This window comes from Pangasianodon hypophthalmus, chromosome 6 (assembly GCF_027358585.1).
Source record: "Pangasianodon hypophthalmus isolate fPanHyp1 chromosome 6, fPanHyp1.pri, whole genome shotgun sequence".
Lineage (NCBI taxonomy): Eukaryota > Metazoa > Chordata > Actinopteri > Siluriformes > Pangasiidae > Pangasianodon > Pangasianodon hypophthalmus.
In genome coordinates, this window is record NC_069715.1 from 2,798,724 (window position 1) to 2,825,802 (window position 27,079).

Sequence of the window (27,079 nt, forward strand, 5' to 3'; positions counted from 1 at the left end):
TTAGATCCAGGAAAACGCCTAAATGACGAGGATGCAGACTGTTAAGGTCGGTTTTACGAAATGTAATATATTACCTAGCTGGAAGACCTAGCAACATCTGTAATATATGTAAATTAGATGTAATTATGTTTGAATTTTTAACTATAATCATTCATTCATCTCCAGGTCTCAGGAGAAAATCCGTTAGATAGCACCATGCACACACACACACACACACACACACACACACACACACACACCTAGGGGTAATTTAGTGAAGCTAGTCCACCTACTGTCATGTTTTGGATAGTGGGAGGAAAGCAGAGAACCCTGAGGAAACCCAATTCCCATTGGATCACTATTGTAAATTTCCTATTGAAGACCAATCAGCACAGTTCTCCTTCTCCAAAACTCCGCCCTCCGTTCACACGCAGCACATGACCACGCCCCCAACAACCAGGATTGTATCTTCAAGGGAAATTTTTTTCCATAAACAGATTTTTTTAATTAATCTGTGCAGTAAAATGTTTCGATGTGTACACCCGGACACTCTGATCTTTTACTGATATTTATATAAACGTAAATGAATAAATACATCATTATAAATAGCGTGTATTTATTTCCAAAATTATTTCCAGTTTAATATTGTTGATAATTATGTTAAAACTCATCAGTAATGTTGGACGAAGCAGGTTTGGGAAGAACGTGTGTAATTTCTCTCCTCATCCTCTTTCTACAGCTTTAAATATTAAAGTCCGTGTGACTTTATTTTAACACAGAAAACGATTTCATTTAAAAACAAAACATGACCATGACACATATTTTAATTTTTTAAATGTATTTATTTATTATTTTATTCTGGCAATCAATCTTTCGTGACATAAAATAGTTTTTGGCTTTTAATTTGTTTCGTGCCTATATAATTTTAATTTGAACATTATTGTTATAGAGAAAAACAGAATCTGATGCTAATATGGGATTTAAAATAAGTAATAAAAATAAAACTGTAACAGAAAAATAGATAAAAAAAAAACAAAAACACTGACAAGTTAAAGAATAATTAGAGGTACATTCAATATCTGTGTATGTGCGTATGCGAGTGTGTATATGTGTGTGTATGTACCTGTGTGTGTGTGTATATTTGTGTATGTATCTGTGTGTATATATATATATGTGTGTGTGTGTGTATATATGGTGTGTATATCTGTGTGTGTGTGTATATATGGTGTGTATATCTGTGTATGTGCGTATGTGAGTGTGTATATGTGTGTGTATGTACCTGTGTGTGTGTGTATATTTGTGTATGTATCTGTGTGTATATATATATATGTGTGTGTGTGTGTGTATATATGGTGTGTATATCTGTGTATGTATCTATGTGTGTGTATGTGTGTGTGTGTATATATATGTGTGTGTATATTTGTGTATGTATCTGTGTGTATATATGTGTGTGTGTGTGTGTGTGTGTGTATATGGTGTGTATATCTGTGTGTGTGTGTATATATGGTGTGTATATCTGTGTATGTGCGTATGTGAGTGTGTATATGTGTGTGTATGTACCTGTGTGTGTGTGTGTATATTTGTGTATGTATCTGTGTGTATATATATATGTGTGTGTGTGTGTGTGTGTGTATATATGGTGTGTATATCTGTGTATATCTGTGTATGTATCTATGTGTGTGTATGTGTGTGTGTGTATATATATGTGTGTGTATATCTGTGTATGTATCTGTGTGTGAGTGTGAGTGTGTGTGTGTGTGTGTGTGTGTGTGCGGCCGCAGCGTGGGAGGTCTGGGAGCCGCCCTGAGTTTAGTTGTGTGTAGCTCCCAGAGCCCGAGCCGCGTTCCGTCCACATCCTCTACACGCCGGGAATCAGCAGGAGCGTCGCAGAATCCTGCGTTTCTTCCCATTATACGGAAAAACTCAAACACGGTTCCTGCAGTGAGCATCGTGTGTGTGTGTGTGTGTGTGTGTGATCCTCCGCAACACAGCTGAGCTTTAATCACACAACGCTGTCCTTAATTTCCGGTCGCTTCAGTCTCAATCTCACGTGGCTGCTTCAGAAACGTAACGACTCATTCAGGAAAAAGACTCAGAGCTCAGCGGAGGAACACACACACTCACCGAAAAAAAAAAAAAATCATAATAAAAAGGAAATAAAAAGCAAAGTAAAAACACAGCATATGACATGTACATGAAACGATAAACAGTTGCGTGTATTCACAGTGTAAAAATAATAATAATAATAATAATAATAATTAAAAAAAAAAAAAAGGGCAGGCGTCGTGGAAAAAACAACCCAAATTTCACTCTGAACCTTCACTCAGAAGTTTCCCAGGAAAGGAAAAGAAATGTACAAAGGCATTTTAGGGTCACTGTTTAAAAAAAAATACAAGATTTTGAGAATAAAGTCGTAATAGTTGGATAAAAAAAAGTCATTTGATATCACAAGAAAAAAAAGTCACAATATTTCGACAGAATTCTTTTTTTCTTGTAATATTACGACTTTCTTCTCGAAATCATGTCTTTTTATTTTTTAAACAGTGATGTAAAAAATGGGACATTAGGTAATAAAATAGAATTTTCTCCTCCAGTGAGAAAAGTTACAAAGTCAGTCAACTTTTTTTTTTTTTTTTTTTTTTTTAAATGTTTTGTTTGGTTTTGTCTGAACGGATTGACGAAAGCTCAGCAGTGGAACGCTCGACGATTCTCAGACGCCCTTTCAGCAACTTTTGATTTATAAAACATCATGCAAAAAAATAAAAAGAAAGGGCAGGAGGACGAGATAATCTGTGCAACGGTGACCACATTCTTTGGTTTAAGGTTGTTTGCTTTTGAAATGAACGTTTGTTAACAGAAATGTGATTGTGTCTCTCTGGTTCATGCAGAACGGATCGATTGGCTTCCTCTGATTGTAGAATTTGCAATCAAACGTTCGATTGTTCGAATAGTTCTCTGCTATAAGTGACGTAAGACATACGGCTCCATCCTCTACGTTGTTCCTAAATATCTAAATATAACTCTCTGACTATAATCCACACACATCCACGCTGCTTGAAAAGTCTTTTACGGAGGCCAACGATCGATCTGTTCGTTATTTTAAGTTCACGCATGAGATCCAGAGGGAGGGTTTTTTTGATTTGTATCGCAGCCCCTGCACCTCAGGAGCGCTGAGATTGCCCGCATCTCAACTCTTTGGTCGCCGTACGGATTCGGAGGCACCGAGGGCGTCGAGGGAAAAAACAAACAAACAAACAAAACAAACAAACAAACAAACAAAGCAGCATCTTACGCCTCTGTTTCACTGCCAGACACAACAAACAAACAAACTCAACTCATCTAGTGTTTCATTTTAATGGAATGATTGAATCATTTATCGAAGAGTGGTGAGTGGAGAAAACTGGACATGTGTTAGAATCCTGAATCTTCATCACTTCTACTGATACTGAAGTAAAGAAGCTCCTTAGGGAGTATTAGATGGCAGCAAGGGGCGGAGCTTAAGTCCGATTTGATCAGGAATCGCATGAATTTCCGCTGCTGCTACAGAGGTGGCGTTAAAACTCCCGAAGCTGCCTAGTAAACTGACTGACACGAGTGCGTTGCGGTGTTTAGGTAGTCGAGTTGTGTAGTTAAAATCGAGTATTTTATACTGTGCAGTATGTGAGGTTGAACTGAAACGTCTGAATGCTCAGGAAGTGTGAGTGATTAATCAGAATTAAATGAAAACTCCATCCTGAAACACGTTAAATATATTTGTAAGGAAATATTTCTGCTCAGTGATTCTGCTGTCTCATATGTTTTTTTGGTTGAGGCTGTGTTTTTTTTTTTAATTTTTTTTTATTCCTCTGAGACTTTATCGGTCGTAGGAGAAATGAAAAAAATGTATATGATCTCAAGCATAAGACATAAAACAGGTTTCGATGTTAATGGTTAGCTCCTCACCATTTTCCAGCATCATATTAATAACGAATCTAAAGCAGAATTAGTGGAAACGTTGGTGAAAACGCTAGACTCAAAGTCCCAGAATGCAATGCGTCTATGCGACGACTCGGCTAGTTCTCGACTAGATCTCTGAGACTAAAGTACTAAAGCGCCGCTGCATCGCTCCCTTTATGTAGAGAGGAAGCCACTGCACCACTGTCAGTAAGGTAGTCGAACGGCATTGTGGGTAATGTAGGAAAGAGTTAACCAGAGTTTAACCTGTTGAAGGTCACAGATTGGTTATAAATAGCGACGTGGATTTCACCTTTAACAGAACGGATAAATGTCTGATATGATTTCAGTTGAGCAGATTTGTTTAGTCTCGCAGTACCGCAGTGGCGTTTCGCTCATCACTGGGACGTTCGTCTTTGGTCTGGTTTTCAGGAAAACTCATTGTCATCATCACATCGTCCCAGCGAGCAGCAAAAATTCGATAAAAAAAATAAATAACCGAAGCAGCAAACAGCTCTTAAGATGATGGCGTCTGTCACCGTTGCACAAGTTTGATCTACAAAACGACTAAAACAATTTGAAAAGACAAGTGCTAAACTCACATTTCTACAGCTATAATAATAGCATCAACTCTATTAAAGGTCAAAACTAGAAATCAGTACTCAGTAGTACATATACACACACGCCGAGGGGAAAAACGCACAGGTCTGAGGTAAAAGGGTTTTTTTACGCATTGTGTTTCTGCATTTCAACAGTCATTCTTCACTTCACTTTCTTCTTTTCTATAGAAATAATCTCTTTCTCTGACTCCTCATGACTCCATCTTAAGGCCATTGTTTTGTTTTTTTTTTTAAAAAGGAGTAATTCGCCCAAAACCTAAGCATTTTAGAGCTTGAGCGATTCCTCTAAGGTTTGCTGTGTTAAATGAGGTCATTAGGAACGATTAAAAACAAACAAAACTGAAGAAAATGAATATAGAAGTGAAATCAGATCTAGCATAGACATAGAGTATAATTCCTACTGAAAGACTTTCTTATTTCAGAGCCTCTGAAAAAAAAAAATACTGAAAATACTGTACACACATTCAACGGAGGTCAGCGGTAAGAAAGAAGCCGAGCGCGAGCTCAGCAGGAATACCCTGTCAATCAAACCGTGCGCTCTTCACGACACGACACGGTTTTACCAACGCAATAAAAGCTCGAGTCCCTGAGTCGAGGAAAAACGAAAAACAAAACAAAAAAAAGTAACACTCATTAATAATAACACTTAAAACGAGGTAGTTTAAGACGGGAACTGTAAGGACCTGGAGATATAAAAAAACAACAAAAACACACAATCATAACACGAACCTGAGAAAATAAAGAAACGTACAGATTTTCAGAGTTTAAACATTTCAACATTCGATAACTTTGAGGTAGAAGGAAGTAACGAAAAAGTCCGTGGCCCTTACAATCCCAATGCAAGACAGACAGACAGACAGACAAGAACAAACAGGAGCAACATTATTGCTATCAGGAAGTATCTGTTGTCGTGACGATGAGGAAGGTCCTCGTCGCACAGGTTTTTTTTGTATAAGTTGCTATTAAATATATAAAAATGGGGGACGACGGTGGTGGGTGGCCACCAGTTAGGATTATGCAGCTCTGTTCCTGTGAGTTCCCTTAAACAGCCCAAAACTTTTAAACCCGTTTCAATCATTAGTTTGTTTTTTTTTTTTTTTTTTTTTTTGTGGCTGGTAATAATATAATCCTTCTCCAGTGATACGCTCGCTTAAATAACGTCTGATATCACATTCACATTATTTGGACAAAATCTTTAAAACATTCATGGTGGGTGAGTCTCTCTCTCTCTCTCTCTCTCTCTTTCTCTCTCTCTCTCTCTTAAACGCAAACTTTAAAAAAAAAAAGACAAAAAAACCCGTTTACTGAAGTGTATCAGTGATGACTCGTAGCTATCACTCCTGACTGGTAGACGGTGATGTCACTTCCTCCAGCTCGATGGCGTGATGCAGCGCGTGCTCCTCGGTCATGTGATCAGGACTTCCTCCCGGGCTTCCCGACGTCAGGTTGGCGAGGTCGTGTTCGTCGTGTGAGTAGCGTCCGGAGTCGCCGGTCTCGTGGCTGCCCTCGCTGGAGTGCGAGCCCTCGCTGTCGCCCCCCGGTGGCCCCAGCAGGGCGTGCAGCGACGAGGGCTGCTGCAGCGAGGGACTTCCTGGAGACTCGATGGAGTAACGGAGCAGAGTCGAGCCTGTCTGGTACATGGAGGAGGAGATGGGAGACTTCTTCACCTGCTGAGGAGGAAGAACACACACAGAGAGAGAGAGAGAGAGAGAGAGAGAGAGGATTAACGAGTATTATTTAACATGTTTCTTATTATTAAATCATTTCAAGGAAAGCAATCTGAGTGAATATCGTCACTGCAGCTGCATCTTCTCAGTCTGTCAGGAAACAGCAGGAGCTGAAAATGTTCTTTTCTGGATGTTCTTTTAATTTTCCTCCTCGTTTTGTTATTAGTAACGACAGCAGAGCTTCCTCTGAGCTGTATTTTCAATCCGAAAGGAAAACACGAGTTTTGGGCCGTACTGAATTTGCATATTGATAAATTCTCGAGAAAAAAGAAGAGGAAAAAAAGAAAACAAAAGGAACTAAAAGGGAAGGAAGGAAAAGGAATTAAAGGAGGGAAAATGTAGAAAAGGAAAATGGATGGGAAAAAAAGACAAAAAAGGAACAGAAAAGAAAAGAAAAAGAAAAGACTTTTTGGCCCTATTGAATTAGCATATTTATAAACTTCTTGATAAATTTCTTGATTGTTTTCTACCTTTATCTTTTCCTAATTTCACTTTTCGTCAGGTGAATCAGTTAATCATTCCATACAGACAAAACGCTTGTGGTCTTCCAGTCAGAAACCCACCAATCTGAAGTATTTTAATTCATAAAAAAGGGGAATATTGACTGAGAGAAGTCGTCCAATGAGAGATCAATGACCTCTTTTAATCACAGACTCACAGTATCTTATATTTCACTAATATTCATTAATAGAGGAGATGAAAGAATGAAACGATTCAATATATTTTACAACAGGTGAATTTGTACCTTCTCATCCTTCCGAAACAATCCCCACTTCTGTGCCTTCTTCCTCTCGGCCGAGGGTCTGACAGGGCCGTAACTGTTTATGATTAAATCCGTCCCGCCCTGAGAACGATGAAAAAAGACGTTCGTCTATCAGAGCTGCACACGCTTCATGATACATTCATTAATCTTCACTAAGCACTTTGTCCCCTTTATCCTGTTATCATTATTATATTATTATTATTATTATTATTATATGTGTATAATTTACCTTTGCATCAATAAAGTGTTCTCTCATCATGGGCACCAGGACATGTGCACTGTCGGCTTGATTTTCATTGGCCGTGTGACCTGTAGTGGGCGGAGCTTGCCCTTGTCCAGGCCTGATGACTTTGCTGGTGCAGGAATTCCTGTGGTGTGATGTAACGAGAAACACCGTTAAAATACACGTCTGATTCACTGAATTAACCACCACTTCAGTTTCTAAAATTCCGTCCACTGTGATCCACATCATCACCATCATCATCATCATCATTATCGTCATCATCATCGTCATCATCATTATCGTCATCATCATTATCAACATCATCATCATCGTCATTTTTATCATAGTCATTATCTTCATCATCTTCATCATCGTCATTTTCATCATCGTCATTTTTATCATCATTTTTATCTTCATCATCGTCATTGTCATCATCATCATCATCGTCATCATCGTCATTATCATTGTCATCATCATCATCATCATCATTATCGTCATCATCATTATCAACATCATCATCATCATCGTCATTTTTATCATAGTCATTATCATCATCATCTTCATCATCATCAACATCTTCATTATCATCGTCATTTTCATCATCGTCATTTTTATCATCGTCATTTTTATCATCATTTTTATCTTCATCATCGTCATCGTCATCATCATCGTCATCATCGTCATTATCATTGTCATCATCATCATCATCATCATCATTATCGTCATCATTATCATCGTCATTATCATTGTCATCATCATCATCATCATCATCATCGTCATTTTCATTGTCATCATCGTCATTATCATCATCATCGTCACCATCAACATTGTCATCATCATCATCGTCATCATCATCATCATTTTCATCATCATCGTCATTATCATTGTCATCATCATCGTCATCATCAGCATCGTCTTTATCATCATCATCATCGTCATCGTCATCATCAACATCATGTATTAAATGATTTAAAATCCAGATGAAACTCACTTGGCTTTCTCTCGACACACCAGGATAAAGGCACAGATGATGATGCAGGTGAGAGCAATACACACACCCACGATAATACCCGCCATCGAGTGCTGGTCCAGATCTGAAAACACTGCACACACACACACACACACACACACACACAAATTAAAGGGGTGGGAAGGGTAGGGTAGATAATAGGTAAAAGGAAATGAAAAGAAAATGAAGGAAAACAAAATGAAGAGGGGAAAAAGGAAAAGGAAACGAATGGTAAAGGAAAGGAACAGAAAGGAAAAAAGAAGGCAAAAAAACAGGGAGGAAATACATGAAAGGAAAAGGAAATGAAAGTAAAAAGGAAGGAAACAAGAAGGAAGTTAAATGAAAGCAAATAACAAGGAAAGGAACAGAAAAAGGAAAGGAAAAGATAATGAAAGGAAAAGAAAGCACAAGAGAGGAGAAAATTAAGGAAAAGATAAAAAGGAAAGAACAGAAAAATGAAAAAGAAAGATTGAAAGGCGAAGTAATAGAGAAGGAAAGAACAGAAAAGGTGGAAAAGAATGGACAAAAGGAAAAGAAACAAAATGCAAAAAGAAGGAAGAAAAGAAAATGAAAATGAAGGACAAGAGAAATAAATGAACAGAAAGGAAAACAGAAAGGACAGAAGGACAGAGAAAGTGAAGAGAGATATAAACAGTAAAGAAAGAGCCTGAAGGAGTTCTGCAGGTGTGCGTCCTCACCTGTGGTGTGGGCGGAGCTGTGAGAGCGATAGGTGTGTCCAGGGTGGCCGTGAGCACTGACGGTCAGCTCCACAGCGGCTGAGAACGGCCCGTCTCCCATCTGATTGGACGCTGACACTTTCACCAGGTACACGTTACCTGGCTGCAGGTTCTCCAGCAGAGCCATGGTGATGCTTCCTGAGGAAATAAATCCGTCCGATAATAAAGAATTAACTTCTTTTATTCGGTGTGTGTCTCTGGCTTCCTGTCTGTGTCTGTCAGCACACACACACACACACACACACACACACTCACCCTCTCTCTGCAGGATCTGCCATTCGCCTGCGAGCCACGCTTTGCGTGATGCGTACAGGATGGTGTAGCGAGTCACGGCGACGTTGGGCTCGTCCGGCGCTTTCCACGACACCAACGCCGTGTCTCCTTCGATCAGAGTGACTTTGACTCCAGCAGGGGGCAGAGCCGGGACTGACGAGGGGGCGGGGAGACACACAAACGGACCAATCAGTATCATCCAGGAAGAAAAATACTGTTATAGCAATAATAATCTATTATTATTAATGATCTATTCTGACTTCTAGGTGAAATTACAGCATGCGGTCATTTCCTGAGCTAAACACACGATCCTTAACGCTTAATTCATTTTATTAACTTTACTCTCTCACCGTCCGGCAGCGTGCTCTGATACACCACGGGACTCCAGGGACTGGACAGCTGATCCACGTGCAGCCGAACGGCAAACTCATAGCGAGTGTTCGGCTGCAGGTCCTTCACGAGCAGACTCTGAGCCCCGCTGTAACACCGGAGATAAATTATTAAAGATATGGATTTCAAATCTGTAGACTTTTCTTTCAACCTTCACTCTTCATGCTGTTTTTTTTAAGTAAATCTGTTTCAATTTGTATATACAGTTACTGTGCAAAAGTCTTAGGCAGCCTATTTGTTATAGATGTTTATTTTCTGACTTCTACATTATTGATTATTATTGATTAGTTTTCCAGCACACAATTAAATGTTACAGAAAAATGTTTGTATGTCAGTAAAGAAAGCAGCAGATTCCATAAGAGACACTTTTCAGATAAAAACATAATGAAGGCTGCTGGGTTTCGCTGCAGAAATAAGAAGCGAGTCGACAGTCAAAGTCTCCAGAAGAACTGTGGCTGCTTCTGCAAGATGCTCAGTAACACTTCCAGCTCATTTCCTTATAAAACTGCACACACTGCACCTCAGATACTGTTTTTTTTTTTAAGCGAAGGATCGTCACATTAAATATTGACTTGGTTTCATTTATTACTGTTTACTGCTCTTTATAGGATTTTTTTAATGTAGAAACATTTAATTTGATTATATTTGAAGGCGTCTTTGCTCTACAGCATTTCTTTGCATGTGCCTAAGACTTTTGCACAGAACTGTATATATGTATATCTAGAGATTCAGGTATGATGTGTGGTCTAAAGTTGAAGTAGTATGTTAGAAGCGATTGAGATGATAATACAGCTACTATTTCATTTAAAGGTGCATTAGGTTAGATTTTTTTTCCAAGACTCAACATTTTTTTAACTCCTTGAGCCCACCTACGTTCACGGAGCTCCGGCCCTGGGATCTACGCTGGCCTGTAGAGTTGAGCCGTCTATAAAATGACACCCATCCAACCACAAACAAGCATTTGGACCGGAAGTCAGTTTTCCAAACGGGTTTTCTCAGCCACTTCATACACTGAACTTTTTTATTTGATCATGTTTTACAGATCTTCCAGGTTATATGTACAAGCAAGAAATAAAAAATTAGACTACTACACCTTTAAATATTTAAGCATTTATTCAGACAATTCATTATTCTACTGTTTTATACAAATGGTGTTAGTGAGCCAAACATTTTTCACTAATGTGCGTTGATATTCATTGCTTATAAACTGAAAATGTTATGTTTTCCATCAGCAGGTGGATCTCTGCTGCTTTACCACTATCTTCCTTTATTTGTCACTCTGTTCATCTTCTTTTCTTTGTCGATAACAGGACAGTAACTGCAGTCTAAATCAAGCTCTCTCTCTCTCTCTCTCTCTCTCTCTCTCTCTCTCTCTCTGAGATACTCACGTCTGTAAGTAGAGGACGAGCGAGGCGTTCTGGAGGCCGACCGGGTTGCAGCGCACCGTGTAGTTGACGGTTTGTGCGCTGGTGAAGGCGGGCTGAGCCCAGTGCAGGAAGACGGAGGAGGAGCTGTTGGCTCGCGCGAACACGTGATGCGGAGGAGGAGGAGGAGGCACCAAACGATCACGCACCGCTGTCATGCAAACACAAACAATAAACAACAGGAAACGCTGTTACACTGGGACATCAGGAATATTGTGATTACATACTGTAGCTTAATATTTTCAGAGTAATATGATGATGGTGAGAGTGTAAGGACGGCGTGGTGGTGCTTACAGACGCATCCCGGTGTGCTGATGGTGCGATCAGCCTGGTAACCCTCGCCTACGAAGCTGAAGGCCAGGAGTTTGACGTGGTATTTCTTCCTGGGGTCTGGATTAAAGACCGGACAGAGAGCAAGCAGTTTTACCATCAGTATGCTTTCAGACCAGAACTGGGACAGGATAGAGAATATAGTGAGCTCTCTGTGTGTGTGTGTGTGTGTGTGCGTGTGTGTGTGTGTTCAGCAAGCAGATGTCCCAGGTCAGGCCTTATCTGTGCCCTTCTGCCTAGAAATCAAAAGACGTGTGTCCATCCCTTAGTCCGGACCTCCATTAACCTGTCCATCCTCCAAGCAGTATAGAACAATCTCCCCACCCCCTTCTAACACACACACACACACACACACACACACAAGGTCAGTGGTCACTTCTGTTTTATAGACCGGTCACAAAGGTTAAAGCAGTGGCCAAAAGATCATGGGAAACAGATAGAGAGAGAGAGAGAGAAAGAAAAGGATGGAGAGACACAGAGAAATACAGAGAGGGACAGAGAAAGAAAGAGAGAGACAGACAGTGACTGAGAGAGAAAAAGAGATAGAGAGAGAGAGAAAGAGACTAGTAGAGACAGAGATGGAGAGAGAGAGAGAGAGAGAGAGAGGGGGGGGGGGGGGATGGAGAAGCATAGAGAGATACAGAGAGGGACAGAGAAAGAGAGAGAGAGAGAGAGAGAGAGAGAGACAGAGACTAGTAGAGACAGAAATGGAGAGAGAAAGAGAGAGAGAGAGGGAAATGGAGAGGCATAGAGAGATACAGAGAGGGACAGAGAAAGAAAGAGAGAGAGAGAGAGAGAGAGAGAGAGACAGAGACAGAGACTAGTAGAGACAGAGATGGAGAGAGAGAGAGAGAGGGATGGAGAGGCATAGAGAGACACAGAGAGGGACAGAGAAAGAAAGAGAGAGAGAGAGAGAGAGAGACAGAGACTAGTAGAGACAGAGATGGAGAGAGAGAGAGAGAGAGATAGAGGGGGATGGAGAGGCATAGAGAGATACAGAGAGGGACAGAGAAAGAAAGAGAGATACAGAGAGGGACAGAGAAAGAGAGAGAGAGAGAGAGAGAGAGAGAGAGTTAAATGAAATGATGTTTTAGCAAAGTGGACTGTAAGGGTAGTAAGGATATTTTTTGTCTTGTGCAGTATTCACACTGACCACTAGATGGTGCTATCAGCGTTAGCACACATACGAAGTGACCCTCATTTACAGAAACACACCTCCAGCACTAAAGCTCTGTTCTAGATGGGATGATTAGAGCAGGTACTGTTTATTAATTACTAAATTGGTAACATGTACTCTGCATTAGTGTTTTGGTTTAAAAAAAAAAACACATTTCCAAGCAATTTTGAAAATATAAAATGTTACAGAGCTGTTTTTATTTTGTTAATATTGGTTGGATATTAAGATAAAAAAAACACAGGGCAGATATTAAGACCACGACACAGGCTGTGTGGGGTTTTAGTGCAGAAGCAGAAGCAAAACCAAGGCAGGTTCTCTGAGATTTGTGGAAAATCCTAGCAGCTGATTTAAATATAAAGCTGCAGAGAGGTAAACTGTGGTCACGCCAAACGTGGACCTGGTTTAGTCTTTTACTTTACTTCTCTTCATAGTAGATTTTTGTTATTTAGAAACTGATGTACTGATGTAACTAAAGAACTATTTTTAAAGAACTACACCGGCTTGGGCTAAGACAGAAATTTTAAAACCTACATGCACTTGATTTAAAATCTTTTAGCTCTCTGAAACACTCCTGCTGTGGGCGTAGTCTCGGAGAGAAGCCGGAAGTGGTTGGATGACTGAATGAAGAAGGGAGCGGTTTCAGGATTCCAAGCCTGAGGAAGCTCTGTGGAGCCAGGCAGAGGTCAAAGTTCGAGCTCAGATAAAACTCCTATAGAATGTGAGTTCAGGGGTCAGCAACACGAGCTGGGCCTCTATTTGGGCTCCTACAGCCCCCATAGAGAGAGAAAGAGAGAGAGAGAAAGAGAGAGAGAGAGAGAGAAACAGAAAGAGAGAGCGAGAGAGAGAAAGGGGGGGAGAGAGAGAGAAACAGAAAGAGAGAAAGGGGGGGAGAGGAGAGAGAGAGAGAGAGGAAGACGATAAAGAGAGATGTCCTTCTCTGAACCCACTTCATTTGTACCTTGAAGTAGACAGATAGATAGATAGATAGATAGATAGATCACTTTACTCATCTCAGTGGGAAATTCATCTATTACAGCAGCACAGAGTGTTAGACGTATACTAAAAGTAGTTTAACATTCTAAATGAAATTTATAAAAGAAAAGAAAAGAAAAGAAAAGAACAGAATAGAGTGAAGAGTGCGATGTGGTAGTGCAGTGGGGTGTAAACACTGTAGCTGTAAGTGATATCATGCTGACTGTTTTCTGTTCGTTTTCCCTCTCTAGTAATCATGTCAGTATTTTCCCACATGTACTCCTCTTTTAAACTGCACATTAATGCCTTTAGTAGAGTCTGAAACACAGCAACAGGCCTCTCGCTGTCGCTACACACACACACACACACACACACACACACTAGCCTGAGGTCACTACACACACCACACACTGCGAAGGGACGAGAGGACCGGGTGGAGGCGGGGCTGACATCTGGGCCGTGACCTCTGACATGGAATGAGCAAGCCAAATCCTGCACTAAAATGTGTGTGTGCGTGTGTGTGCGTGTCAGAGTGAAAAATACTGAAAAACCATGACCCAGCAAAACACACACGCATGCTGCCCCAGATCTGTATGAAGTCATGCTTTCATCATCCTTACTGTAATGCAGATACTTGCGTGCACACACACACACACACACACACACACACACACAGAGGCAGTCAGCAAACAGAGATGCGTATTGGCCCTCAGTCAACAGCAGTGCGGTAATGCACACAGATAAGACAGCACACACACTATAATGGACTGTAATGACCTTGTGTGTGTGTGTGTGTGTGTGTGTGTGTGTGTGTGCTCATGTCTTTCAGATGCAGGGATTCACCTGACACTAAATTTAATCCAATCCGCCCAGGTTTTTCAACGCTGGAGTACGAGCAGCTGATTGAACTTTAAAAATCTACTTAACATCTGAGTCATTTGTTTTGTTTAACATTATCTTCTTAAATGATTTATTTGCTTAGAACTTCAGTACAGCATTTCTTTAAAACCAAAAAGCTATTTATTTTGCTCTAACATCATTCTACTATTTTGCTGCTCACGCATTTTACCGGTTTGTAGTTACATTTAACGCTATGAAACGCCCACGAGACAAGATAGTTCCTGTTCTCACTTAAGTTTTATCATCTATCAACAGTTGTTCCCTCACCAGGGAAAAAAAAAAAAAAAAAACCCAGCTTGTCATTTTACTGAGAAACCTGAACACGTAAAGCACGTCTTTGCAAAGCACTGTGACTGTTACACACCTGGGACTCTTTTCAGAAACATTAAATAAACAAAAACAACAAAAAATTCACCAAAAAGAACAAAAAACTTCACCATATCAACAATTATAAGTTTTCCTTAGTCATGGATTATATGGATCGTCCACCGTACACGTCGTTGTGTATGATCTGTTGCTATAGAAACGATAACGTATTAGACGAGTGCATTAATATAAACCTGTCGTCGATGTTACAGACGGAACTGTCCGAGCCGCGCTGTTATACACGAATAATGCACACGTTCTGACCAATCAGATTGGAGAATTCAATGGCGCTGTGGTATATCTTGAGTTAGCTAACACATCTCCTTGTGAGGGTGAGAAAATAAGAGTTTGTTACTATTTATAGACCCACAACCACTAGAGAGAACTGCTGTACTATCTGCAGACTGCAGTATATCCCTTATCTTTAATATATTTCCCCAAATCCACAGGGAAGTTGTTGGAATTCTGGTTATTGCTGTAGCAGCTGTCCATTCGTCTTCGCTCTGTCACTTACAGACAAGGTAAAACCACAGCAGTTTCTGTCAACCCCAGCACACGATCCATCACAATCCACTGGGAAAGCGATCTCCAAACTGGTCAATATATCCACACACACACACACACACACACACACGCTACATAGCCACACATAGATCTCAGCCACACACTGTTATAGATACACACACTCGTATAGATATCCTTCTCTCACAGAGCAGCTGTCACTCAAAACATCCGAAACCACAGAGAAGAAAGAGTAACATTAACACTAATGAGATGGTTCTTTATATTTTCTACACTCATTTGCTCTCCAGTTTTCTCATCTCTTCTCTCTCTGATCTCTAATCTTGTGATTCGGGCGTGGCTTCCGTATCTGCTAGTCCCAGTGAAACAGGCGCGGTCACTGTAGCTGTCAGTAGGCGTGAAGGTTAACTTTACATAATCAAAGCATCACGTTATATCGCATACGTCGTATTGTTTTGAATAACTGCTGGCTTTAAAGACGTCACGAGGGCTGGTGCTGTTACGATGGAGTTTAATACAAGAAAAAAAAAAAACACCAGTTATCTCAAACATGAGCAAAAACGTTCAGAATTTGTTCTTAGCTCCTAAAAATAAAAGAGCTTATTTTCTGAGTCTCCATTTTCCAGCATCATATTAACAAAAAATCTGGTAGTATTAGTATTTGTAGGACTCATACTCCCAGAATGCAATGCAGCTATACGATATCAGAGACTCGGCTCGGCTGGTTAACGATGTACGAGAGGAAGAGCGTGATAGCGTTGATGTGTTGATGAGGTATTAGCTTTGGAAGCTGATCTGTTTGAGCAGAGTGTACAGATGAGGAGGAGAGAGAGCTGGACAGACTGAAACACTAAAGCGCCGCTGCATCTCTCTCTTTAGATACAGATGAAGCAAGAGCTAAATCCTGTATAAACTGCACCACTATCAGCAGGTGATGGAAGAGCATTGTGGGTAATGTAGGAAACCGTTAACCAAAGTGACAGAAGTATCTAAAAAAACTAAAAAAAGACATGCAAGTCTTTCAGGGTGGATTTTTCTTCTTCTTAACTTTCATACACCGGATCAGAGCAAACTGGACTGAAGCGAAGTCCCTGACTCAACTCTTTAACGTCGGAAAATGGCTCATGAGAGATTTGTTTAAGCTCGAAAAGGTCTTCGGCGTTTCACACAGCACTGTTCTCAGGTCAGTGTGAATGAGGCAGCACCATAAATACACTGCTGTTATTCTTATAGCAAAAAGTCTCCACATGCACTGACAGCAGATATGTCACCTTTAACCTGACCACATCCGTGCTCGTATTTTACACCGCTGACAGCACGGAGGGTAAAGCAGTGTGTGTGTGTGTGTGTGTGTGTGTGTGTGTGTGTTTAAATGCCTAACTGACTGTTCATGCTATGAAGTAGTGTGAGTTGGAAATTATGTGTTTTTTTTCTTCTCCCAGTGTGTGTGTGTATGTGTGTGTGTGTGTGTGTGTATTTAAATGCCTAACTGACTGTTCATGCTATGAAATAGTGTGAGTTGGAAATTATGTGTATTTTTTTTTTCTCCCAGTCAGTGTGTGTGTGTGTGTGTGTGTGTGTGTGTGTGTGTTTAAATGCCTAACTGACTGTTCATGCTATGAAATAGTGTGAGTTGGAAATTATGTGTTTTTTTTTTTTTTTTCTCCCAGTGTGTGTGTGTGTGTGTGTGTGTGTTGGCCCTATGTCTCTGGTTGCTGGTTGTTAAAGCTCTAGATGGTTGTGAGAGACTCCAGCAGCTTTGAAGTGAAGCTCCCCCACCAGCGCCGGCTCACAGCGGCCATAAACCCTGCCGTAAATCTTCGGCACTGCTCTCTTTCTCCATCTCGCCGTCCATTTCCCCTCCACCCTTCTGTCTTCCTTCTCTCGCTACAAGAGCATATATCTCAGCTCTCGCTACTGACGGGTTAGCTTTTAAAAATAAACCACATGATCGTGATTATGAACCATCATTTGACTGTAGCCGATTGTCATGCGGTCTGTCAGAATCCATGTAGGTGAGTGTGTGTGTGACGTTATTTAGGGCCTCTAAGGCGAGTGTGTGATCATTTCAGCATGTAGTCTGGTCATATCATTTTTCCTTACTGATTCAGGATCAGTGCTTAACTCTCAGCCCACCCAAAATCCGTAAAACCGAAACTGATCTCATTTCAAGCTAAAGTGCCCCAAACTGATCTGAATATCAGCTGCTGACCAGCTGGATGACCTCTCTCTCTCTCTCTCTCTCTCTCTCTCTCTCCGTCCACAGATGGCCGCAGCTCCTCCTGCCGAGCCTCCCGGGTCCGTCCTCGGTCCGCAAACGGGACGAGATAAAGGGTGACCTTTTGGGGCTGAAGTTTGAGCACCCGGCAAACACTCTGTGCCCCCTTTTCCCCATTCTCAGGCTGCAGCAAAGGATCATGGGAGGTCAGAGGCCACTGAGAGAGGTCAGGGATAAGGGAGGAGGAAGTGGACACTGAGGAAAGAGTGGGGGATTTCTGGAGAACAGGAGACATGGCGGGTTCTGAAAAGAGACCTTCAATCTATCACCCACTGGCTCCTCTGTCAATAGAGCCGATACCCACAACCCCCCACTCCGACATTGTTCTGCTCAGCCAATAGCAGTCGCCTTCGGGGTCGATGATAAACGGGCTAACAGCGAACTCAGTGGTTTGTTCTGAATACTGACTGGACTGAACTTGTTTTTAAAAGTGGTAATGGAGAGGAAGCATAGTGATGGCAACTACAGGCTTCAGAGCAGGATGGGTCAAAGCCTAAAAGGCCACAATATGCTAATTTGTACTTTTATTTATTTAATAAGTTGGACTGTTATTTTGAATAACCATTTTGAATAATAATTTTTTTTTCTCCCTGTATATGACCCAACTGAGAAGTAAGGCCTTTATGACCCAACTGAGAAGTAAGAATGGAACGATGTCATGGAAAATGTACGCAATTTTAATACTTCTCTGTAAAATAAAAATAAAATATTCAGACACAAAAAAAAGTTTTGGACCCAGACCCCACTCAATATAATTCATATATTAGAGATGGCCAGAAAAAAAACGATGGCTCGGACATCATCCACCGAAAACATATCAGATATTGGATCCTGTAACAAATGGCAAAGATTGGAATAGTTTATAGTTTGTTAGTTTATATTTTATCTGGAATGTTTATGTTTTCTTTTCTAAGGGCTGATTTTATTATATTTATATTATACTTATACTCAAGGTTTCGGTATCAGGGTCAGAAAAGAAAAAGTGTTATCATGCCATCTCTAGTATGTACTCTATTACTTTATCACAACCATCCATACTTTTATCCTTTAGATAATCTATTCATCCATCCATCTTTCCATCTAACCATCTGAGGTCTTGTTTGCTTTGGTTTAAATTCTTGAACTGACTTAGTTTGCCTTTGTGGACCTTTCCATCCATCCATCCATCCATCCATCCACCCATCCATCTATCCATCCATCCATCCATCCATCCATCCATCCATCCATCCAGGTACGTGTTTACTTCTTCAGCCTGGTCTTGTGGATCTACTCTACTCTACCCTACACTCTACGCGTCACAGCAGTGATGGTGGAGTCTGTGCTCACCGAGGCCTCCGATGGTGTGGCGGTTGATGTGAGGGGGTATCTGGATGGGCGGGCTCTCGGGCTGGCTCTCCTCGTGGTAGAAGAGTCTGAATCCCTGAAGGCCGGCCACAGAACTCCCCACAGCCAAACGCCAGAGCACCGCGAGAGTCGTACAGTTCAGGGGCTCCAACTGCAGCTCCGGCGCCAGGGGCACTACACATCGCACGAGAGAGAGAGAAATAAACAATCACTCTGAAAGTATTATGTTCAGGAATGTTTCATAAAATGTAGTGCCATTACGTTTACTTAATGAAGTTTCTAACATTCTGTTTATTCAGTTTTTCACAGAAAATAGAAAACGACAAACTTCAGACATATTTATCCACCCACTAAACCCCTGCCCATCTTAATCCCACCCACAAAACCCACCCTTGCCCATCTGTGTCCCTCACATCCAGCACAGCCATTAATAGAAAGAAAAAAAAGACGGTTAAACTTTAAGCCAAAAAGTAGGTTAAACTGTAAATGAATTAAATCAATTTTAATTTCACTAACGCTTTTAAAAATAGTTGAAAAACCTCACCCATGTTTATATTATATACACAAACTACGCACACCAAAAAACCCAAACGACGTCTTGTTGCCTTTACATGTTTTTCATTTACGCTAGTTCATTTCTACTTGCCTCCTTCACACTTATTTTACTGCTGTGTTTATGGTTTACGACTCTAAAACGGATTTAACAAGGCAAACTTTTCATTTGTACTGTGAGCTCATAAATATATTCAACAAAAGCAATAAAGCTGAAGTGAATTTGTTCGGCAAAACACAGTTCTTTACTGAGCAAACTAACATTTCATATGCTCAGCACTCTGCTTTTATAGAGTGTAAAACATCTTTAACTGGGGAGAAGAGAGCGCTGTGGTCTTGGACAAAATAACCTTGTTTGAGAGGAATTTTTATCATTTTTACTTAGAATGATGGTGATTATAATTCATATGGAGAAACTGGCCCAGTGGTTAGCATTAAAAAAAAGGCTGAAGAAGCCCCCGGGTTGAGAGGATACGTCTATTCTGCTTCTCAGAACTCGCGGTGCCTGCAGGCTCTCGTTTTATGATCCGTGACTGAGGCCTTTTCTATGTGCCCCACAGCCAGGGTCAGAGTTCAGCGCAGTAACCAACACAATGCCTTAACAGGACGGTTATAGTAAGCACTTAACATGCACAGATAGATAAAGTGAAAGAGACAGAGAGCATGAGAGAGAGAGAGAGAGAGAAAGAGAGAGAGAAAGAGAGAGAGAGGGAGGGAAGAACAGGATATACAGACTATGAAAGAGAAAGAAACAGAGGCAAAGGACTAGGACTAGACAGACAAGCAAAGAGCAAAAAAAAAAAAAAAAGAATGATAAAGAGGAATAGCGGATAAACAGAAGGACAGAGAAAGAAAAAAGGAGAAATAATAATAATAGTTATAATAGAACTTTTTGCCTGTGTATTCGTAGAACTCAAAGAGGAGAAAATTTTATTATACAGGCAAATTATAATTATACATTATAATTATTATAATAGACAAAATATCCTAAACTCCTTTGTTTGTTAGTTTTAATGTCTTATCACAAAACACTCCAGTCTGTGTTCTACCTGTCAGTCCAAAAATCCTGCTATCAGATAAAAAAATGTGGAGAGGCATACCAGAGCCATAAGATTTTTAAAAATTGTCTCTCTATCCATCATCAGATGTATGCGGATGAAAAGACGATGAACAGAACAAGCAATGCACCAGAAAGAAATGGGGAGAAACTGGTAGCCTCTGTCATTTCACACAGAAAACAAAGTCTGAAAGAACTGAGAAGGAAGAGCTTGGTGGAGTTAACTCTTCGAATAGAAGTCATTAAACGTTTTTATAAACAGTCCTTGCATAGAGAGAGTTTGGAAAATTATTGACTAGTGCACAGTTTCCTCAGAAACATGTTATCTAATAATCGCTACGGAAACATAGCAGATAAACAGCTTCCTTTCGAAATGCCCTGTTTATCACTAGGACTGTGAACTATTCCATAACATCTCCAGACATTTGGTGTTACCTTCTCTGCTGGAGGCCTTGGGGGTCCTGTGGGAGGTCCAGGCACACGGCTCTCCCCAGCCCATGCTGGTGGAGGCAGCAATCCTCAGAAGGTAGATGGTGTCGGGCTGCAGGCCCTCCAGCAGGTGCTGCGTTTGGTCTCCGGGGAGCTCCAGCTGTGTGGTGGCTCCCTCAGAGCCGGCTCGGTACCACAGGCGATACGCTGAAACACGGCCGCGGCTCAGCTTCAGCGCCAACGGCAACCACGACACCTGGATATCCGTGGGACTGCGGCTGGTGAGGGACAGCTCTGGGGCACGCAGAGGAACTGAGACCGAGAGAGCGAGAGAGAGAGAGAGAGAGAGAGAGAGAGAGAGAGAGAGAGACTTTTAAACATCTCTTTAATCACCAGAAAAAATTAATCAGTAATTTATTTTTTTTCCCCCTCACTTTTTAAAAGAATCAAGATATATTGTACAAGTATATCAAAAAATATAGGAAAAGTGAAAAACTGTTATCATAATACAAAAGAGACATCACATTTTCATATAAAAAAAAACAACAATAAAAACATCATATAACTCATTATCATACATAAATGTTCAGAGAGCCATGACAGAGAGAGAGAGAGAGAGAGAGAGAGAGAGAGAGAGAGAGAGAGAGAGAGAGTCATGTAGAGCAAGTCTGTTTGAGATACTAAACAACACGACGCAGTTCGAGGCGAGTGTGTGATGATTTAGTTATGCACTTCCCACAACAATAAGCTTCCCATAGTTCCCTTACTGAGTATCTACAGTCAGCTCCAGAATTATTGGCACCCTTAGTAAAATATAAATAGACATGTGCTTCAGCCACATTTTGTGCTTATGGATGCCAATCGTTCTGCCATGTCGTTTTGTTAATAAGGGTTTTTCTTTATCTTCAATTAAAGGTTAGATTTCTCTCACATTTTAAGCAAATTACCCTCAAAGACATTTTTTTAGCCAAAGGTGCCAGTAATTCCTGAGCTGAGTAAAAAAAAAAAAAAAAGGAAAAAATGTGTCTTGGCTGATGGTGAAATTGGTTCTATGACAATGCTTTTGTAAGTAAGATTATAGTTTCTGGGATATTTTTCACACACTGACGATGGTCTAACATTTTGTGTCATATTAAATTCAGCTTTTTGGATTTCTCAGCCATTCGGGATTTTAATAAATTAAATTTTTTTGCTGGCGTTTTTTATACTGTTACAACACTGTTGTTCCCTTTTCACTCAGTGCAAATGAAGTCTCCTGATGTCCGAGCTTCTAACCAAGGCAGTCTTGGTTAGCTGTGCCTCTTAATGATTAACTCAGGTAAATCTAAGTGTAATGACTGGATGTATATTGCATGTTTGAGTGTATATATTGCACATGATGTTGCATTATCAATAAATTGTATTTATTTATTTATTTCCTCCTAGCTGAGTGTAGAATAAAACAGCAGTTGTATAAATCCTAAAAGCCCTGAGCTGGAGAAGTGAGCATTCTACTCAATATCACTCTGTTTAATGATTTACTAGAATCCTTTCATCCGTTTCTTTCTCATCCCCCTCTCTCTTCCTCTCTCTGTCTTTATCCCTTTGTTCATCTTCTAAGAACTGACTACTTAAGGATACAAGGTTGTATACTACAATCCCAAATACTCAGCACGATCGCCCTTTGACCTTTCAGAGACAGATCTAAGGCTCAGAGAATCCCTATTCCAACAGTCTACCTCCAGACACACACACACACACTCTTATAAATCTAATTCTCACCATCCTCGAGTGTGTGCTGGATGACGTGGTCGGACATGCGGCTGGCTCCCATGGGCATGTACGCTACAACGTAGAACGTGTAGTTCTGCGCCGGCTCCAGGTCGTCGATGATGTAGCGGGTGGTATCGTTGCCGATGACAACCTGGTACTCTTCATTATTAAGGCCTGTTAGATAAAAACATTAACATTAATCTCACATTAACTATACTGACTGATTGATGTATTTTGATCCTAATGCTTCATATACTGTTCTATATACTTAGTGTATAGTGTATAATGTCTAATATATAGTGTATCGCGTTTAATGTATAGTGTATAATGTATAGTTTCTAATATATATATAGTGTATAATACAAAATGTATAGTGTATAATGTATAGTTTCTAATATATATATATAGTATATAATGTATAACGTATAGTGTACCGTGTTTAATGTATAGTGTATAATGTATAGTTTCTAATATATATAGTGTTTAATGTATAACGTATAGTGTACCGTGTTTAATGTATAGTGTATAATGTATAGTGTCTAATATATATATATATATATATATATATATATATATATATATATATATATATATATATATATATAGTTTATAATACAAAATGTATAGTGTATAATATATAGTGTGTCATGTATAATGTACACTTTCTAATATATATAGTGTGTAATGTATAGCGTATAATGTAAAGTTTCCTATATATAATGTATAGTGCATCATGTATAACGTATAGTTTCTAGTATATATAGTGTATAATGTATAACGTATAGTGTGTAATGTATAGTGTGTAATGTATAGTGTATAATGTATAACGTATAGTGTGTAATGTATAGTGTGTAATGTATAGTGTATAATGTATAATGTATAGTGTGTAATGTATAGTGTGTAATGTATAATGTATAGTGCGTAATGTATAGTGTATAATGTATAATGTGTAATGTATAGTGCGTAATGTATAGTGTATAATGTATAACGTATAGTGTGTAATGTATAGTGTATAATGTAAAGTGTGTAATGTATAGTGCGTAATGTATAGTGTATAATGTATAATGTATAGTGTGTAATGTATAGTGTGTAATGTATAGTGTATAATGTATAATGTATAGTGCGTAATGTATAGTGTATAATGTATAACGTATAGTGTGTAATGTATAGTGTATAATGTATAATGTATAGTGTGTAATGTATAGTGTGTAATGTATAGTGTATAATGTATAATGTATAGTGTGTAATGTATAGTGTGTAATGTATAGTGTATAATGTATAATGTATAGTGTGTAATGTATAGTGTATAATGTGTAATGTATAGTGTGTAATGTATAGTGTGTAATGTTTAGTGTATAGTGTATAATGTATAATGTATAATATATAGTGTGTATTGTATAGTGTGTAATGTATAGTGTATAATGTATAATGTATAGTGTGTAATGTATAGTGTATAATGTATAATGTATAGTGTGTAATGTATAGTGTATAATGTATAGTGTGTAATGTATAGTGTATAATGTATAGTGTGTAATGTATAGTGTATAATGTATAATGTATAGTGTGTAATGTATAGTGTATAATGTATAGTGTGTAATGTATAGTGTATAATGTATAATGTATAGTGTGTAATGTATAGTGTATAATGTGTAATGTATAGTGTGTAATGTATAGTGTATAATGTGTAATGTATAGTGTGTAATGTATAGTGCGTAATGTGTAATGTATAGTGTGTAGTGTATAGTGTGTAATGTATAGTGTGTAATGTATAGTGTATAATGTTTAGTGTATAGTGTATAATGTATAATGTATAATATATAGTGTGTATTGTATAGTGTGTAATGTATAGTGTATAATGTATAATGTATAGTGTGTAATGTATAGTGTGTAATGTATAGTGCGTAATGTATAGTGTATAGTGTGTAATGTATAGTGTGTAATGTATAGTGTGTAATGTATAGTGTATCGTGCGCATGTCCTCATTTGTAGCTCATCAGTCATGCAGCTGTCTCACTATTGCCAGTTTATGTAAAGTGTACGAAGCCCTTGTAGTGTCTTTGATTAGCTTCATTATCATAAAGGTAAAATACGATACGGTTTCAATTCCTAAGGCAACGGTTTGATATTTAATGATATGATGTGAAGCATTTCCATTTTAGTAGCCTGTATAAATGAATTACATAAATACGTGACTGTCTTTGTTCTGAGCCTGGGTTAGGCCTACTGTTAATCTGTGAATGATGATGTTGATAAGAACTATTTTAAATATTACACCATACTAGCCTTTTAATTTATTAACACATCAGTTTAAAAACAGGAACTTTTTTTTTACACACAAGTCGTTTGTCCTTTTTTGATAATAATCGATTCGTGATTGTTGCATTGATTCGTTTAAACAAATGCATCGATCCAAACTGTCGTATCGCTACACCCCTGTGATGTATATGTACTTTTATGTAAATTAGTGGAGCTGATATAATTTTGGCTTATTTGTAAAGCAATATCCTGGCTGTGAGATTTTTCATTTCTCTCTATTAATTCAGTCTAATTAAATACTGCTTATCTCTTGTGAGTGACAAATGCCTAAGATTAATGTAGAATATTAATGAATATGAGGTGTGGTTTAAATGCTAACTGGATTGTCATTTATGGCAAATTGTCATGTTTAGGTGTAAAAACGTCGCCTCTTTTCATCAATAGGAAGAAAATGAGAAGAGGGCAGGCTCTATTTGCTGAAAGTTTCCAGGTCTGCTTTCTCTGCAGCGCGATGGCCTCCACGGCATTTACATGCCGTAATCAGGACATAATTGCTTAATCAGTCCCCTGTTAAGCTTTTTTATTCTTCCTCATTAAGCCTATTCTGTTCTCTGCCTAATGAACCGGTGCAGTTATTCTAATCGGGGCCCCACTGCACAAGAGATGTGTCAACTCAATCAAATCGGTCACGCCTCCTTAAACAGGGGATTTCAATCCAGGGGAGCGGAGCTGAATTCCACGCGCCGATTTTCTCACACAGCCAGCACGTATGATAAGGCTTTAATTAGTCCGGATTAGCCGGCGCACACAAAAGAATCACAAGAAGGATTGAGTTCCTAATTTCGGACCTAGCAAAGATACTTGAGCACCAGAAAGAGAGAAAAGCGACGGTTAAGCAACAAGAAAAGCCTTGTTCTCTGGCTGAATAGCCTGCTCGCTGACTTTGCTACACTTTGATTGAAGTTTAACACACACACACACACACACACAGACACACACACAAACTCAGACAATGCCTGAGCTGCACCACTCACACTCTCTCACACACTCCCTATCTACGTCTCCTGCTTTATGATCCTGCTAATTAGTGAAGAATGCTGGACGGCTCCTCCAGGTTTCTCAGTCTCTAAAGCCATAACAACACCTAAAATCTTCGAGCAGATGCACTGTGTTCAGAAAAGGGCAGCACTGAGTGAAAGACCATCTCTCTCTCTCTCTCTCTCTCTCTCTCTGAAAGTGCTAGCAGGTGCTTCTTTTCCTGACTTTTCTTTCTCATATTAAGGCTGCTTAAAGGACTGATAATTAGACTGAAAAGGGCACACAGGAACAAAAAAAATATATATTCTTGTCCAAAAGTGACTTTTGCTGCCTCTTTATGAACAATGAGCACACCCAGCATGCTTTAACAGCACAATGAAGAACCGGCAGGACATTACTGTAAAGTGGTATGTTCCCAGAACCGGGCTTTTTTAGTCTCTAGAAGTCAGGAATGTTCTGGGACAAATGGTGCTGCGTCTTCAGGAGGTGAGTTATTGTAGGTCATTCCCACTATTGTAGTGGTGTTGGTATTGTGATGGGAAAAGGACTCTTTCATCATTTTCAATGGACTGGAAAAAAAAAAAAAAAAAACACGAAAGGGTAGCAATTGTACGTTCTACTGAATGGGCTTAACACTCAGGGTCACGCCGGCATTTAGGAATTTCCTGCTAGATATAAAAGACCTTATAAAAAAAAAAACTAAGCGGGAGAATATTTTATTCCTCCTTCATTATTAACAATACTGAGCCTAAGAAGTCACTGCTAACTTTCTCATGGGTGGAGTCCACACTATACGCCCAAAAGTATGTGCACCCCTGACCATCACACTCATATGTGCTTCTTCCCCAAAATGTTGCCACAAAGTCAGAAACACACAGTTGTATAGAACGTCTCTGTGTGCTGTAGCTTTACAGTTTCTCTTCACTGGAACTAAGAGGCTCAAACCTGTTCCAGCATGACAATGCCCCTGTGCACAAAGCGAGCTCCATGAAGACATGGTGTGTGAAGGTTGGAGTAGAAGAACTCGA

General features: G+C 39.6%; 1 protein-coding gene across 2 annotated transcripts in view; it reads right to left on the minus strand.

The window, feature by feature from the left end:
- Positions 1 to 842: 842 nt before the first annotated feature.
- prtga (protogenin homolog a (Gallus gallus)) overlaps positions 843 to 27,079 on the minus strand; it is a 46,546-nt gene continuing 20,309 nt past the window's right edge. Inside the window, exons 8-19 of one of the 2 annotated variants that reach the window (XM_053234715.1) lie at positions 22,767 to 22,931; positions 21,012 to 21,317; positions 18,950 to 19,141; positions 11,373 to 11,468; positions 11,043 to 11,229; positions 9,615 to 9,742; positions 9,247 to 9,417; positions 8,953 to 9,129; positions 8,237 to 8,348; positions 7,252 to 7,390; positions 7,005 to 7,103; positions 843 to 6,199 (exon numbers count right to left, since the gene is read on the minus strand). In XM_053234715.1, coding sequence (XP_053090690.1) covers positions 5,867 to 6,199; positions 7,005 to 7,103; positions 7,252 to 7,390; positions 8,237 to 8,348; positions 8,953 to 9,129; positions 9,247 to 9,417; positions 9,615 to 9,742; positions 11,043 to 11,229; positions 11,373 to 11,468; positions 18,950 to 19,141; positions 21,012 to 21,317; positions 22,767 to 22,931 — 2,105 coding nt within the window. In that variant the 3' untranslated portion in view covers positions 843 to 5,866. Of the gene's footprint in view, positions 6,203 to 7,004; positions 7,104 to 7,251; positions 7,391 to 8,236; positions 8,349 to 8,952; positions 9,130 to 9,246; positions 9,418 to 9,614; positions 9,743 to 11,042; positions 11,230 to 11,372; positions 11,469 to 18,949; positions 19,142 to 21,011; positions 21,318 to 22,766; positions 22,932 to 27,079 lie in introns of both variants that reach the window. The other variant, XM_026927384.3, reaches the window with a different exon arrangement.